This window comes from Labrus mixtus, chromosome 4 (genome assembly GCF_963584025.1).
Source record: "Labrus mixtus chromosome 4, fLabMix1.1, whole genome shotgun sequence".
Lineage (NCBI taxonomy): Eukaryota > Metazoa > Chordata > Actinopteri > Labriformes > Labridae > Labrus > Labrus mixtus.
The window spans coordinates 8,107,018-8,125,335 of record NC_083615.1 but is presented as its reverse complement, the minus strand read 5'-3'; the positions used below and the strand labels follow the sequence as shown (position 1 = coordinate 8,125,335).

Genomic DNA, 18,318 nt, shown 5'->3' with positions numbered 1-18,318 from the left:
GGGCAGGAAAAATACTGCATTAAAAACACATCTTTCCCTCAAAAACCCATTAGCATCAACACTGCACCAGCAGGGACACAAAATAGGGTTATGTGAGTGTGTTTTTTTTCCCCCACCAACATTATGATGGTACACAATGCACACAGGAATAAGATACAAATTCAGAATGGTGTCATTTTCATCCATTTAAAAAAAAAAAAAGAACACGCAGCAAGCGGGAATATCCCTTGAAAAACGTTACTAAACATTCCCTAAAGTTTCTTTTCTCAGAGCAACAAATAAGAGTCACAGAATTGTTGGATTTGAGATTCATGGTGTGAATAATAAAGAGAATAGGAGTTTGTGTTGTACAGTATCTGAACAGATGGACTAATGCTTCTCCCGACAGAAATCCTGTAAACGCTGCTGCTTTGAAATGAGACGAGCTGCTGTTGATGAATGCAGAAAAATACCTCCTGCAATACACAAAGGCATCGGGTGCATAAAAGACTGTAGTTTACTCCCCTCCTTCCTCCTCCTCTTCTTCTTCTTCTTCTTCTTCTTCTCCTTCATCTCTGTTGTGCTTTCTGCAGCCTTAGCACTAAAATCTGATTCAAGCTTTCTGTGAACAAGAGCGCTGCTTGCCAACACAAATGACAGCGGGAGTGGGCCAGGGGCCAAAGTCCTCCCCTGACTATCAAGAGAGAAAAGCAATCAAAAGGAGCAATCGATAAAAACAAAGTCTTAACTACTATTGATTATTTAGCTCTACGCTGATGGGCAATGATAGTTATGGACCTAAATTCATACACTCAGTTGATTAATATCTTCAGTTTTCTGTTAAATCAGGCAAGATCTTTTTTTTTTCTTCCGTCATTAAACCGCTGCAGATCATCCAACGGCTCAGAGGCTCAGTGTCGTGTCTGTTGTGATATTTTGGTACGGATGCAAAGGAAACTGCTCCTCAGCTCAGCATCCTGCAGTCTCATCACTCACTGTAAGGCGGACTGTTACTTCCATCAGCTGCATTTCAGTTTGGGCAAGTCAGCAAGTTTTTCCTCCAGTGCACACACAGCCTGTACAAAAGAAATATACCAAGAAGAGGCCAAGAGCCCTGAGCCGAGCGCTCCGTCTGTGCTGAGAGGCCTCTGGAGCTGTACTGAGGCATTCCTACGAGTGACAGGCCATAAAGACAAATGACTGTGATGTGGTAAGTCGCTCTCTGTGCCTTACAAAGCAGGAGAGAATACAAGCATGCAGCGACACTACGCTGCCTTTTCCATTCAGATGAAGGCTTATGATGGCTGTGCATGGCTCAGAATCAAGGCCACTACTAATCTGTCAATTACGGCCTAAAAGCATCCACCTCCAGCATCGCACAGTCAGGTTTACATGCAGGCAACTGGAGGGTGATTTTGTAAAAAGCTTTTAAAATGTAGTGCTTTAGTTCAAACTCCATGGCAATTTTCTCTTTCAGTGACACAATAACTCGTATAGGTGTTTTTAGACATGCTTACTTTAGGGACGGCAAAGACAACAGAAGCACTTTGGTTCACACTGAAATATTGGATGGATTGAAATGTTGACTTTTTGGTCTCTGTTAGAGGATGAATCCAAGCAAAATAACATTTTGACCTTTGGTTAAGTACTGTATCTCAGACACTAGTCTATGGAGTGCCCTTAAATCTAAAACAGACATCCATGATGCCCCGAGGAAAACTCCTAATGACTTCTGTGATCCCCTGACTTAAACGTTAGCACCACCATGTGTGCTTACACATGTGGTTTTTAAGGGACATTTCTTCACAACTGTTTGGGAAAATATCTCAACGACTATCGGATGGATTTCCATGTAATTTAATGTGAACATTGATGCCACCTGACGGATGATTTGTTGTGACTTCAGTGATTCTCGGACTCTGTGTTCAGTGCCGTCCTCAAGTCAGAAATGCAAGTGTCCAAAATGTTGACTTTTAAAACAGATATCTGTAGAAACAAGGACTTTTCCATTAGCCCCGGATTCTACTGTGTGTACTTGTGCATGCAAACATGCTCAACTAAGATAGTTAACAAGGTAAACATCAACATGTTAGCATGCATCATCATCGATCTGCAGGCATGTCTGTAGAGTCATTAATAAAACAACACGTCAGAGAGGCTTCACAGACAGCACCACTTTGAGAGGCGTCCCTCGTTACACAAGAGTAGAGGCACTCTTAACACTACATGGTCTTTCTTTTAGTTCGCTTTTTTTCCCTCAGCAATATTAGCTGTACACATATGAATCCTGTATCAAACACACACTCTGAGGAAGCTGTGTTAAACTTGCTGACTGATACTTGTATCAATAATTCAACCAGCGGAGTGGTTTTGTGATGTCCTTTAACGAGCTGGAGTGTTGGAGCTGAATTCATAGTTAGGTCATAGCTGAGCTGTCATCATGATATAATTCCCCCGGGGCTGAGGCCCTCCAGCAGTCTGCTGCCCTGTCTGAGAACAACACAGTACATGTGTGCACTACAACTGTGTGTGTGTGTGTGTGTGTGTGTGTGTGTGTGTGTGTGTGTGTGTGTGTGTGTGTGTGTGTGTGTGTGTGTGTGTGTGTGTGTGTGTGTGTGTGTGCGCGCGCTTTCATTTATGCACATCAGAGGTAGAGATATGAAACATTATTCTGTGAATTGATACGCCTTTTATCGGAAAAACACACACAACAAAGAGCATTCAGGATTATTTAACGTGACTAAATGAAGGAAGAAATCGACTTTGAGCATTTTATACAATCTGAAGCGTTCAAGGATCAAGGCACCGATTTGTGTTTGTTTTTTTTCAATAAAATACAGCCCTGACACTCCACCACATTTCTCCTTAGAAACCAAGATAGTGAGTATTGTATCTGAATAGTTACAATATTAGCATATCTGACATTACTTTATCAGTTATAGAAAAGGCCGTTGTTTTTAAAAGAAGCGGATGAATGCAAAACTTAATCAGCATCCGGACCTTGTTCATCTCTGAAAGATTACAAACAGCTGATTCGTCAAAACTCAAAGATCAAATATCGAAAAACTATTTTTTGGTGAAGTTCAGGTTCAATCTTGAGTTAGTTGTGGAAGTAAATTAATTTGAGTCCCACAGATTCAGGTTCAGTTTTTCTCTGTGTTGCAGAGAATCTAACAAGAGTTTGATACAACTCTCATGTTTGTGTGTACAGCATGAAGCTCAGGCCAGCAGCTGGTGATCTTATCTTAGCATTAAGACTTGAACTAGGGGGAATAGCAAGCCTGACTCTGTTCATAGCTAATACAACTTGGATTTGTACTCTCTATCTTTTCTCCTTTCTTTGTTTGATCCATTAAAAATCCAAAGTTCAAATGTTGTTTTGACATTTTTATTTTTGGTATGGATTAAACACGGCAGTGTCATCTGTCTCTCCTGTTTCCAGCTTATTTGCTTGACAAGCAATTTCCAAAATGTCTTTCAATCGCTTATAACAAGGCAACTTATTGACATAACACAGGATTATCCAGCATACGGATACAAAGTTTCTATATCCAAAATGTAGCTCGTATTTTTGTTCTGTGATGCAAAAAACATAAACAAAAACCTCACACATTTCATGAGTTTAAGTGAAAACCCACTCTTGTAGTCTATGCAGGAGAATGCATGAGTCCTGTAGGACCAAAGGCTAATTACTGTTCACTTTAGAAGAGAGGATACTTTGTAAAATGTGGCATCAAACCAGGGGGAAAGGGGACAGAGTATTCAGGGCTCACACCTGAGAAAAGCCGACAAAGATGAAATAATTCTTAGCTGTGGATGTGCGGGAGGGCCCACAGAGAATGCCGGCTTCGTGCTGCGCCCATGGCTCTCTCACCATTTGTGATTTGTTTGTAAGCAGTGCTTAATAATCATTTGTGCAACTGGCCCAGCTGGGGCCCGTCCCAAATATGTTACTCTGCCTTTTTATGATCTTTACCCAGGACAAAATACATGTCGTCTCTCTGCAACTGATTTGTGGTAGATTTGATGAAAAGGATTAAAGTGTTGACATTAAATCATTCCATGTCACTGTGTTGTTGTTTTCTCTTTCAGCTGCTCTGGATAATTCCTGCAGAACTCTTTTAAACCTAAAGAAAATTCTCGAGGGCCTTCTGTGAATCTATAGCCATTCATTCATACCCAAAGGTCGTTGTTTCTTCTGTACATTTTGGACATTATTGGTGTGTCTGTAATCACATGATACACTAATTTAAGGCATTGAGTGCCCGTTGAGTCAGTTTACTTACATTTGAGTCCAGGAGATCAATGCTGTCAAGACTCTTGCTCCGGTGAATGCGGCCCTTGATGCGGCGGAGTGATGGTTTGCCCTGGGCAGTGCTCGCTGAGGAGGCTGCAGTGACGGAGCCGGCGGTCGGGCTGGGGTGTATCCTAAGGTCAAACACACCGAAGTGGAGGAGGACAAAGAAAAAACATCACTACATCAGGGCCAGTATGAGTACGAATCCAGCATGGTTGTTGTTTCTCAGCAGGACAGTGTGCCACAGGCAAAAATGAGGAAGACGAGGAGGAAGACCACGACATGGTCATGGTTTTTTTTTTTTTGTTTTTCAAAAGGCCATGGTCTCCTGCTGGATATATTGGCATTTAAAGAAATCTATAATTAGATTTAATGTCACAGCAGCCCTTTAGGGGGGGTTCGTTGGAGCCCAGGAAATGCAGCAGCTTCAAACAGGGAGAGGCCTGAGCAGCTCAGTGGGCGACAGCCGCCAGACTGTAGCTGGGTCAGGGTGAGATGTGGGGAGGAGGCCCACTTGGCCGACCTATCACCAATACTCTCAGGAAAGGTTTTACCCTTCACAAATGACATACTTACACAACACTGTTAGACCCCTGCTGACCACATAACAACCCTCCACCTCTCATTTCCTTCGTGTCCCATGTTTGTCTCCTAATTGATGTGAAATGTGCTGCGTTTAACATAGAATAAATATTTTTCTATAGCTCGAATAGAGCTGAACTGAACTGAGAATTTTAAAAAATCTTTATCAGGGCCAGCCACATGCATCTCTATATATTAAGCCCATGAATTATAACGGAACCGATAAGGCATGGCTTTATCGATATTTAATAAATCAATAACTAATGTTTTGTTCCAGCTTTGAGACATAAACAACATTTGCTGACTTTTTGTATTTGGCAATAACATAACAGCTGATTTGCAGCTATTATACTAGGCTACACAGGGCACTGGATGTAGGAATGTTGAACTTGTATGATTGAGAAAAACATAGTGCCAAAAGAAAGGGATGTATGAAAACAAGGTGAAAGCACACATTTCTAAATATAGTGTGCACTTAGAAATTATATACATTTTTTTAAGGTGGGCTTTTTAAGGGTGCCTGAAATACATTACAATGCCGACCCTGTCCACATCAGCATTACATTGCTAAGCTTCCATAGCCAGCTAGCTTTTTCATTTTAAATAGAACATCTTTTGAGGTCTAAAATGCAATACACAGATTACACCTTTGTCTTATAGTGAGTGACCAGCATTTTGTAGATATTTTCTAACATTTTGTAGATAATACTGTCAGTGTTACAGATTTGTTCTGTAACCATGATGTTTAATGTAGTCCAGAAAAAGCCGGTCCCATGAATGTACAATGGAGCTTAAATTGGTTCTCTTGTAACAGTCTCCTTCTTGTAGCCTCGCTCCAGTCCTATCTCTCTGTGTCATAGAGGACAGTCACTCTTAATGAGGATTTACCTAACACAATATTCAATGAGGCAAAATCCTGTCTACACAGTGTGGCTCAGGGATAGTAGATATCCATTAGTGCGCTCAGCAGCAGGCACTCGGAGCTCCTGAGGTTTGGAGACTCAGCCGGGGGAAATTATATGAGAAAAGAGTGAACAGAGATGGGCAGAAAGAGAACATCACTATCCATTTTCTCTCTGCATTACCTCAATCGTCGCCCTGAAGCGGTGTGAGGTGCTTACTGGCTGCGAATGCAAAAGGTAAAAGCACTCTGCAATACCTGCAGTCGATTACAAGCGACCTCGGATTGTTCTCATAAACAATATGGCAAACATGAGTAATGAGAAAAGCTGCTCGGACTGCATGGCAGGCTCGGTGCAGTCCAGCGCATTCACAGCCTCATTTCTTGGATGTTGATTCTAATATGGATTTCAGCCAAAACACTTGAGGCTACAAAGGCAGATTGTAACGCCGTGCCAGTAACTGTGCAGCTCAGATATAATGTGCTGTATGATCCCACATCGCTCCTGTGATGTCTCCTTGTTCGATATTAAATATGCAGGTGTGAGTGCTTTATTTGAGGATTGTCAGAATACATAAAACTGTGAGATTAAAATTGAACATCTACTTTACACTTTATCATGGTTATAGCTTTATATAACACTGAGAGGGCAGCATTTGGCAGTGATGAACATGAACAATCATTTTAAAGTATGTAGAGTAAAAATAGCTTTTAACAACACTATCTCTCAAAATTTGGCATACTTGTGAAGAAATACTTTGACGTTCTCTAAATATATTTTATGCAGGTAATGAGAAGACTGACGTTCATATCTGTAGACTAATTATAAAGCCATCTTTAAGATTAGCTCCATATTAAGAGTACAGACACGAAAAGCAACATTTAATTGAGCACGACGACGGGAAATGAAGGGAAGCAGCTAGCCAGGCTCGGAAAAGTAGAAACAATTTCCCTTCCAACAGCTGTTAAGTTCTCCGAACAAAATCTATCGCCTGATGAAGACCATTGTGTGAAAATGTTGTGGAGATTAAACTTTCTGTGGCATTGGGTAGGCATGTGAGCGTGCAGACTCGTCTTCTTTTCCTTGCTGCTGTTTTTCAAATGCTCCTGCAATTAGAAAACTGCCCATGTGAGTACAAACACCTTCCTTTAAAGTTCTCTACATGACACATTGTATCTGATGGGAAAACAAACTTAGTCTTAACTCTTGCTACTGTTGTTGTTAAAGCACATTTTACCCAGCATTTATTTAATGAGGAGACATGACGCTAAAAAAACACAACAAGAAAGAACGATTTCATAAAATGTGTCTTAAGGGACAAAAAAAGAAAGAAGGTAAAGAAAAAACCCTGAACATTTTTTTGGTCACTTTTTAGTCATTGTGACCAATACTACATACGGTACAACATAATGTTATTGTGAGGACAGCGCAGGGTTTTTAAAAAAAAAAATTTGAATGATCTTGTCTGTTTATTTCAGATAGCTGTGTTAAGACTGAGTAAACATTTAAATCAATGTATTCACACAACTGCCATTGTCCTCCGAACCCACACTCAGGAGCTAGCATGACGTTGCACAGCTGAAAATATTAAATTATAACACAAAAGTCAGTAATAGCAAATCATTTTCCTTTCATTGGTGCTCGTGAAAATCTGAACGGACTCTATTATAAGTTCAAATGACATATTCATGAGCTAGCATACATTAGCGTACATTTAGACAACAACAGCAGTCACTAACTTCCTAGCTAAAATAAAGGTAAGCTAGGAAGTGTCTGAAGACAAATTAACCATTTGATAGTTTTCAATAACGTAGAAGGAACACCTTCCATCATACGGTTATGTTAGCTAAGACGTTGTAAATGCTAACAATGTCTGACTGTAGCTAATTAAGTTACAAATATGGGCCCATGTCATGGAGGATTTTCATTGTATATTGTGTTTAAAGTTCCTGATCACTTGGAAGCAAGTATATTATAATGATTAGTCCCATTCTGTATGTTTATACCACTAACAACCCTTAAACACAGCCAGCAGTTCAACATTGTAAAATTAGTTTAGCTGCCCACCCTGAACATGGCCTCAGAGGAAAACAGCTGCTGTGCGGGTTTAATAGAAGCCTCACTCCTTTATTTGCTGTTTTGCTTGTTGTGTGGCGAGTTCGCAGTACAATAAATGTCTCCTTGTGTCAGATTTTGTGACTGACTAGGAAAATCCTGGACCTTTAGCAGCCTCTGAACAAAGACAAAGGGAAATGGAATAAGATCTTGGCGAAGGCACACCCTGATGGACTGCACAGCCCACTACAGTGTGATAACGTGGTTCACAGATAAGCTAAGGTCAAACAGATGCCTGATGCTATTAAAAGGAAGGATGAGGGACACACACACACACACACACACATTACTCAATTGCAGGACTTTATGCTGTTCCTCTGTAGCCTTTTCTCTCAGTCTGCCTCCAGGAGCCATCAGGTACGATTAGTTCGAGCAATAACTGCTACTGCTTAATCAGCAGGTCAATAGGCAATGTAACGCTTCATTCCTCCCATCTCGGCCACTGCTAATATAACTCTTAACAGGGAGTGCAATCCTGATCAGTGTCTGCTACAGACACATACACAGACATAATAAAACACATAGAGACACACACACTGCAAAAGGCAAAGCCTAAATGAGTTATCTCTCGTGCCTAACCACATAATCTGCCTGTGTTTGTTTTCTGCTTTGGAGAAAAGGTGCATGTTAAGAATAAGAGGACATATTACATAAACTGTGAACTGTTGTATTATCCCTGCAGGCCTGCAACAGAGTGTAAAGTTCATTAAGCCAGGTTAATGCTAATCTTGGTTGTGTGCAGGGGGACTGGGTTTTTAAGACTGTAGGCAAGAGGAACATCTGTTTGCAGAAGACTAATCCTAATTTAGAGAGCTGCTGCTGCTGCTATCCAGTCTTTATCAAAGGCAAGCAGAGCTCTGCTGCTTCCTAATTTTGGTAGAAAAGAATGCACATGGTGCACGCTTTTGCTTCTCGGTTAATGTAAGTGTCCGGTCAGAGAGCTGTGTAATCTCGCCGCCACACGCTGTGAGATCAACAGAACAGCAAGCAGCTCTGAGCAGAAAATGGGACAGAATTAGCGCTGCAATTATGTAAAGAGCAACCTTTAAAACAGGATACTTAAAATTCTGTATTAAAAATGCAACGAGGCCTTTTCTTGTGATTGAAACAGTATTTCGGCCAGTGGAGTCTACACTTTCTTTTCTTTCTTTATCGGGACCTACATTAATTCCGCGGAAATATTGATTCTCTTTGGGGGATGATAAAGGATTAACTTATCTTAAAACATGTCCATCATGCTCTGCTTAAGAAGATTTCTTATTTCACTAGCCGCATATGCCGTGTCTTAAATCATTTTCATATTAGAGCTAACCCTATTAAACTAAGCGTTCATCAAGTTACTATTTTTTTAGTTAATCATTGAGAACGAACTCTGATATTTATAAAAATTTGACACTTATATCAAGCGCAAATAACAACAAATCTTCATGTTTTGGAGGCTTTAACATGACAGTGGTTGGTATAGTTGTTAAGGATTTAAAACAATTATTTTCAAGTGATAGTTTCTGCTTCAGTGGTGTTTATCTGGTGTGGTTTTTTTTTCAGCATTGGCTCAAAGCATGACTGAATATAGAGCATTATTGATCCTAAAGGTCACTTTAATTAAGATATCAATTTAATTTTAGAGAAAAACCTCCACCAATGGCCCTTATCTTTCTCCAAAGTCCATGCAGAGAAAAGATTAGGGCCATTTTTTCTCATAACAAAGGCAGGTGTTTGTAAGAAAATGAATTACAGCTTCAATAGGGAGAAATATACCAAACAAGGCTTACAGTAACACCACACATTCATCATTATAGAAATCTTTTTTTTGTGATTCATGAGGTGTCAAAGCGTGCTGCTGTACTTGACCTGAAACTCACCCACATTGGTCACAAAGTTCAGCTATTTAGCCGTCAATGTCACAGCGCAGAACATCAGTCAGGTGTACAGACACGTCATGCGTTACAAGGACTCCACACAGGTATTACCAAACAAAACGAGCCTATCAAACGAGGACACTGCACGGCACATCAAATTATATCAGTCATAACAGTGATTTTTTTTTTTAAACTTTCTAAAGTGACTGAAAATACATCGGACTGTTTGGTGTCACAGCTCTAAACTGAGCTCAGCAGGCCACAGTTTTCTTCTCTTTTATGTACTTCTAACAAGCACTTTTCAAAATGTACCCTTATTCCTTTCTATGTTACCTATGTCTTATAATCAGCTGTGTTGTGTAATTACTTATGATTTGGTTTACATCCTGTTAGTTTTTCTTTTTTAAATGAAAGATGATATTTTTAGACTTCACATTGAAACAGGAAACAAAGGCAAAATTAAAAGTGGGGACGACATGCACCAAATGGGTGAGGGGCGGGGTCATGCTCGGGGCTGATACCGCCAGAACTTCGCCGCCCCCCCCTGCATACCCTGCAGCCACGTTTATTCTTATTCTATGTTGTTTGCATAATACTATTATTTTATTGTCATTTTATTATTTTTTTAAGGAGGGCTTTGCAGTTGTGAAGCATTGATTAGGTTTAACAGAAATGCTAAATACACAAATGTATCTTGCTATAATACTTATAAATGAATCAACAAATATTCTTGTAATTTCTACGGATGTTAATGAAGACAATAAAAAAAGACAATAAAGATGAAGATAATGAGAACAAATGTTGACCATGAGCATGAATCTCAGATAACGCATCTTATATTTCACATAATAAGCTATAATACCAGATTAAACTGTAGCTGATGGTGTGTCATTACAGCTTCAAACCCCTTTATCTTATACGTTTTCTTCACACCAACGTTAAGTAAAGGTAAATTATTCTCAAAAAATCATATCAGCGTTTTTTCAAATTTGATCTCCATTTCTACAAATAAAGTTGTATGTTCTTCGACTTGGGCTTCATTGCCGCTTTAACCTTGATATTATGGAATAAGAAAAGTAGTAAAAACACAAAGAATCAACAGACAGGTGATGCATCCCAGTGATTTTTTTGTCTGAGAATAATTATTAATTATTAAAAAATATTGCTTCAGGGATAATGAACCTTAAGTGTAGATACGTTTGAAAAATGTGCGCTGCCTTTTCCCTAAATGATATTGATAAGAAACGTAATGCAGTGGTGATATAAAGAATTATTAATTACACAAATAACGCCATTATCAAGTGTAACGGCGACGATGTGTAAATAAACAGAAAATAATGCCTGCTTTCAAGTTGTAAAAATGAAATCGGGCTCTCCTAAAGTTCAGTGGAAAGATTTGCTAAACGATACTCATTTCATTTTATGTCACCATAGTGTGGACTTCTGCTTTTCACTCCAGCTGGTTAAAACGCTCCGTCCAACTTGGTCAGAGATTTCTCCCAGAGTTACATAACCACTTTAGGCTTTTTATATCCGCGCACTGCTGTGAATGGAAGAAGAAACTCTTTACCAAATCGACATGAAAATGGAGAGGTAAGTATCAACACAACAATAAGAGAAGAAACATGAAGGGACTCCTTTGTCTCAGTGTAATCCCATTATCTCCTCCTGGGGGGTCAATTAGGCTAATAAGAGGATGACTAAGAAATATGATTAGCCGAAGAGACAGAGTGATTAAGAAAAAAAGAAGCTGTATATATGGTACGAGTGTGACCCCGGCTGAGGTCATGGTAGCACTTTAGGCAACAGTGACGGAAGAGATGGAGGCTTTGTTTTTTTGGAAAACAGTCCAAAAATAGCTGAGAATACCATTTTTTTTTTTTAAATAAACGGAAATTTGGAGGGAATTACCCTCATGTTATGAAATACAAGTTGTGTCTGTGTGGGTCTCTAAATCTCCTCTGATCATGATAATCTTACTCCAGACAACATGATGCTCAGAGATTTTCAGAATTGGTGTTTTCAGTGGCAGAGACGGCTCAGGAAACGGTTTAAAGTTTGGTTTTAAAGGGCTGATGGTAACAGTTTAAGCCTCTCACACAGCTGGAGCTGTGCCAGTGTGACTGCATTATGAGGGTAAATGATCCACACCGTGCAATACAGTTTGTAGGAAACACTTTCCTATCAGGGAGCCATTGAGCCCATTGACTCCTAATTAACCAGCTTTGCTTTCAAACAAGATGGTAATCCTGCTGTAATTAGGGATACTATGTCACACACGTTGCAGCCGGCGCAGCAACCTGCTTAAAGCTGAGAAAAAAAGGTAACGAAAGGTCTGAAAGTAAAACAAATGCCACAGGAGGAGGAAGAGATGTGGTCACTGCATTAGTATCATTCAGGCACACAGAGTAATGAGGACACTGGAGAGGTGGAGACGAGACACAAACACACATGCTGAGAGCAGAGGAATGGTAGAAAAATGTTTAATGAGAGGTGTAAATAGGACATAAAGCAAAGTAGAGGATCATGTTTCATGCTTCTACATTTTATTTATTAGTTTTTAAAAAAACACACACACAGCAAAGAGGAGGAGAGACAAGGAAGAGCGATGGTTTCCCCCACATGGTTAGCTTGATGGTGACATATCCAGCAGTGCAGAGGAAGGCCGTGTAGTTCATGTAAAGCAAAACGAAGTTGGAGGCAAAGAAACTATGGAGCTATGACATCATCCCTACGCATTCAACTTCACAAAGTGATGGAGAGGAAGGACACAGCTTTAGATCCAGCTACTGTACTTGCCACACCACGCGCGCGCACACTCATTATAGCATTGGGAGTTGTTGCCTTTAGTACATCTTGTGTAGGTTTGAGATGATCTGAACATGGTGCAGACCGGCTGCAGTGGCTTAAATGACTATTATATCTTTTTTTTTTTTTCTTTTTTTTTTTTTCAGAGTAAGCGCGCTCGCGTTGTGCCATCATTTGACGAGATGAGGGAGGAAACAGCTCGGCTCCTCTATTTTCCTCCCAACCTGCATCATCACCACCACCACCACCACCACCATCATCATCATCATCATCCGCACCAAGATTCATACTCACCACATACGCTTCCTGGGTGGAAGACAATGTTCTTTGTTGGAGGCGGTCACCCCCAGAGCCAGCTGCATTACAGTAATGTATTTCTGATAATTCACCATGGTACTGTCCACCGCTACTAAAAATCCAACCCAAAGAAAAGCACAGGTGACCATATATTTCTTTATTTCCTGGCATCCGCCTCCACTGCGTCTTCCATGCTCAGCATCACAACGCCATTTCCAGCGCTGAAGGACTGACAGAGAAAACACTCCCCAAGGAGCTGCTGAGCGAAAGGTGCCGTACCGCTGCGACCCATGTCTGCAATGACACTCTGACCGTGTTTTAGCGCGCGCGACAGCACCCCGGATCCATCCGATTTCTACCTTCTTTTTTTTTTTTTTTTTTGTCAGTGTCTTTATATATCTTTTTTTCTTTTTTCTTTTTTTTTTTAATACGGTCAGGATTTGGGCATGATCTCCTTCTTCCTGCCTCCTCCCTCCTATCCGGGGCTGGAAAACACTCTTTTTAAAAAACGCTGCAGAGTCCAGGCGTCCGTGTGAGTGAGGTAGGGGAGAGAGTGTGTGTACAGTGTAGTCAGAGGGGAGCGACTGTGCAGGAGGGGAGGAGGGAGAGGAGGAGTAGGAAGAGGAGGAGGAGGAGGAGGGAGGCGAGGGAGCGATTCATTTTGGAGGTGCTCATTTGTAGCATCTGTTTCGGAAGTCCACAGTTTGCCTTTAATCCTACTTGTTAACGGCGGTTTATTTACAAAGTCGAGTCTGTGCACAACACTTCCTGGAAGCAGCAGTGAACAGGGGCGTAACTAACACCCCTGCTCCTGTTTTGGGGGGGCGTTTTGGTGCACACTTCCTGTTCTACAAATAGTAATTTCTTAACAGTAGACATTTGGAGATGTCACAGGGGGTGTAAAAATGTTGATTTATGATGGTTGAATTCAATTTAGCTGCTTGTGTTCGTACTAAAACTCTACACTTAATTTTCAGCAAATAAATCACAAAAGCGTGTTTTCCATCCACTACCTCGGTTAACCATATATTTTCAAACTTCAATAAAAAATAGGAAACACGTAAAACATTTGGCATTTAAGATTCTTTCATTTTTTGAAGGTTACCGCCTACGTTTCTTGTCTTGGCGAGGTAAATCATGACTCAGTTGGTGGGCTGTATCTGGCTTGTTTCTGTGGTCAAGTTAGAAAAATCTAGATGAAAAGTAAATTAAGATTTTTTTTTTTTTATGACTGGTAGTTTATAGACACAAAAGGCAAGACGTTCAGTAAAAAGAACGATTCAGAAGCGGCGGACAGACAAACAAGAGTCCGCAATCCGACGCTATAATGAAAATATTTGCCATTATATGAATGTTATGTGTAGTTCGACGGAGCCACAATGTCAACAAAGGAGAAGAGAACAACATACAGTACTGGCAAACAGAAAACAATACGAAGCAGTTTGATTACATGCATGGAGATTGCGCCGGTTGGTAACGTCACCACCCCTCTCGTGCTCGAGGTGAATTCTCCTGATTATATTCTGTTGTTCTCACGTCAGCTCACTTGGACTTTCTGCAGACTAGGGTGCTGGCAGGAGAAACTCTTGATAAAGTCTGAGTGAAAAATGTGGCTGTGAGTGTTCACATGCATCTCATCCTGGAGACTTGAGACGTTTTTCAGGCGTTTTGTGCAAGTGTGAAAGCGCTAATTGTTGCATTTTTCCCTTGGGTCTGCAATATTGTAAAGCGGGCCTAAGAACACACCAAAGCAGGACTGTCCTTGGGCCATTACGTCACAACCTCCTTTTCCCCCTGCGTAAATAAATACCATACCATGCCTACTGGTTAACTTTGCATTGAGGGACAGCTCTAAGACGCCAACCTACATTTGTGAGTTAAACTACCACACCAACACAATGATAGTGGGTTCACTTGGAGCAGCAAGGAGGTCAGATGCCTCTATGGACATTTTGGCAGATGAGCATTTTTGTCGAATGTTGGACACCACTCAAAAACCCTAACCCCCCCACCACTCAGAAAAATACGGAAGCATGCACAAGAGGGGAATTCAATGTTCTGCAGAGCAGTGTCAGGTGAAGGCCAAGAAACTCCCAACAGCAATATGTTTAGGTTTGAGACCAGCTTGGCAAAAATGGAGGTTCTAGTGATGAGAAGGACAAACTCCCTTGTTCCGAGCCGGACTAAATCCTCAGAACTAAACACTTCTTTTTTAACCAGTAGATGTAGTCGAGTCCTGTGATGTTCTCCTGAGGTTGAATTGGATTGAGATGATGAGTAACGTTAGCCTATATCGCTATTTTTATGCTGATCATCAGTTGTAGTCAACACTGCTTAGTAGCTGTATTACTGCGTCTTTTACCGGCTTACCACTAATACCCCTCCAGTAAAATGATAAATAATTAAAGGCTTCTTTGAACATTTAAATACAACAAGGTCCTTGTTAATAACAGTGACACCTGTGCTTTTCCTACTGTTGCAGGTAAACATGTCAGCTGTGACGCCAAAGTTAAAGATCACAACATTTTTAGATAAGAAGATAATTAAAAGAAGATATTTAAAAATGTCTTTTGGGTAAACCCTGTCCATATTTTGGTGGAAATACGATGCAACCGAAGGCTTGACCTGTAAGATGCTGCACATCATTTCCTTCATCAGCACATTTCAAGTTAATAAACATTTAGTTAAGAAGCCAATTTCAAAAACTGTTGTTTCCAATACACAACAGACTTTAATCTCATATGGCATGGAGCCTGTCTACCCTGTTATCTCCAAACAGTGTAAGTGGAGGGTGAAAGTACAGTGAATAACATCATTACAAGATTATTGTTAAACTGCTTTGTGATTACTGTTAACCTCTAAAGTCAGACAAAGCTGGCTCTGTTTTAAATGAGCAGGTCAGCCAAATATCATGGACGTCTGCTGCTGATGTCACTAAGTGTCTGATTCAAATCTGAAAACCCTACACGGACCTTTAATGAAATTACTAGCTTTTCTTTAGTTACGTGTGTTAGAAAATGGCAGATGGTTAACCTTATACATGTGTCTTAAGACTGTTGAAGAATACTATCACCGAAAAAAAAGAAAGTTTCCAAATAAAAAGTTTTTGTTTGTTTGTTAGATGCAACAATTTGGACAACCACGGAGAATGTTGAATGAAGATCTCACTTTTACACAGACATTTGTAACACCAAGTATTTTTTTTATCAGCTGTAACTACAAGTTAGCATCAGCAAATATCTAGGAAACATTGCATGTCCATTACAAGAAATGAGACAGTGTCAGAGGTGAGAGGAACAAATATTGTCTGTATCAATTTACAAAAAATAAGTAAAATTCATGATTTTCAGACACACCTAAATGAAAATTGGTGGCATCAGTCTCACGCTGAATGATCAAAATTTGTCCAACATTGCCAGTTTTAAAGTCCCTCACCCTCACTGCCTAACCCCTCCCTGACCTGGTGCCTACTAAGACAAATTAAAGCTCATGTGAGGAGTACTACAAAATCAAGAAAGAACATCAGCATAAAGATTGACTCATTCTGATATTTATTTTTAAACCACTGCGGAGGGTTAGGTGTCAGACAGTTTTAAATTGAATCAGGCCTTTTTCTTTTTTTTTTTCACAGCAGAGATTCTCAACCAGGGGGCGCCAAATTTGGGACTTCATCAAAAGTTCCCCACAGGAGCTTTAACATCTTGATAATTGTCCTCGTCCACCTAACCATTTTTTGTTTGTTTTATCTCTAACGTTTGCCCTTCAATTGTAAGATCCTGGGTTATGTTTAAACATATTATTTTGTTGGCTAAAAAACATGAATTTATAGTTGTTTGTAAATTTTGATTGTTTTTTAGATTGCAAAATAGTAACTTTATATATTATTTAAATGTGTTTTATAGGCCAATCTAATTCCAAGGGTTTTATCTGTGTTTTTATTTTATATTTAATTGCTTTAGCTTTGTCAGTCTTTCTTAAAAGTTTGTTATTTTAATGCTTTCCCACAGAAAATATATATCCTCAGTTGTACTTCAGATGATTGGGTGATTCAGTGTTTTTGACTTGACAGAGTGCAGCACGCAGCCGCTCCGTCTCAGTGAACTGTGCCCGCTCCACTCGTCATCAGCAGCAAACAGAGGCTGGCGTGGGTTGTTTTTCAGTCAATAGACTGACACACTGGTGCCTTTCTAAGCTTCAGAGTAAGTCGATTAGTCTAGACTTTGAAGTCTTAAAGAAGAGAGCCGCCTTCTCACCTGAGAAGAGCAGTGCACTCCGCACTCCCATCAGAGCAGACAGACTTAAACACAGAGTATAAACAGCAGGTCTGAGGAGGCCACAGACTAAACGCAAACGGAGGATTTTAGATTAGTCTTCCATGAGCAAGATGACACTACATGAGCGCTTACTTGATGGAGGGATTATTTAGTTTGTTAATTAAAAATCAGACATTGAATTGAGCGCTTGTTGTGTCCTTCAGAATATTTCCACTGCACGGATAAACATGAACAGCATGGCTTTGATACTCTCAGTGTCGGGGGAGCAACTCCCTCTGTGGCTGATGTTGCTAAAAATGTATGAACCCATGACTCTGTATGAACGTATCCTGCACAGTGTATTATATGCTCACTTGCTGTACTGACAGCGTGAAGCTCTCTTTGGAAGGTGTTGGGTAAACATACAAGCTGCATGTTTAATAGTGTAGTTATGTAAAATAAAACATCTGATAAATGACGTCAGAGGTCAATCAGTGGTGAATAACTCTACAGTATTTTTAAAGTGAACATCCTACTTTATAAAAGCTGTTTGTATTTGACAAGTTACAGCCATTGCCCCAAAGTCTGACATAATAGACAGAGAAAGAACATCCGGCCTTTTTAAAATGTGAAACAGCCCTTTTTGTGGTTGCCAGCTAGTTACTTCTGGGTGAATGGAAGTAGAAAAGCCTTCAGGGCATTAAGGGACCTAAATTCATCCAGTGCTCATATGTCCAAAAACTCTTTCATGCAGTACCTGCAGTGAAAAGGCTTCTAACCGTATCTAACCACTGAGACTATGAAGGTTTTATTCAAGAACAGATCATCAAAATCACGTATTGCAACAAGGGCTGTGAAATACATTTAGTTTGATCATTTGAAGAGATGATCAATAACCCCACAAACAGAAACCACAGTTTAAAAAAAAAAAACACATCTTCTGCTTTCTACAGTCTGATTCCTGTTTTTAGTTTGGTCCAAAGAAAATAAACGAATTGTACTGTACATGTAGTGTTACTCCAGAATTTCAGTTTGTTAGCACACGTACTAAAACGTGTTTTGGGGAGGGCTTAATTGACTTTATCAGCATCTGCAACATTCTACACTGTTAAGAAGTGTGCAATGTGAAATATTGTGTTTTGAGTTTTGGTTTATTTATTTTTTCAAATGTATCAATTTTTCTTTTTCTTTTTTTCCATGCAATCTGCACCTGCAAGGACAGCCAT

General features: G+C 40.0%; 1 protein-coding gene across 7 annotated transcripts in view; it reads right to left on the bottom strand.

Moving 5' to 3' along the window:
- The window catches only part of tjp1b (tight junction protein 1b), a 52,636-nt gene extending 39,057 nt beyond the window's left edge, over positions 1 to 13,579 (bottom strand). For 3 of the 7 annotated variants that reach the window (XM_061035609.1, XM_061035610.1, XM_061035616.1), the window contains exons 1-2: positions 12,837 to 13,579; positions 4,266 to 4,407 (exon numbers count right to left, since the gene is read on the bottom strand). In XM_061035609.1, coding sequence (XP_060891592.1) covers positions 4,266 to 4,407; positions 12,837 to 12,988 — 294 coding nt within the window. In that variant the 5' untranslated portion in view covers positions 12,989 to 13,579. The remainder of the gene's footprint in view (positions 1 to 4,265; positions 4,408 to 12,836) is intronic. The other 4 variants (XM_061035613.1, XM_061035614.1, XM_061035612.1 and 1 more) reach the window with 3 other exon arrangements.
- Between the last annotated feature and the right edge of the window lie 4,739 nt (positions 13,580 to 18,318).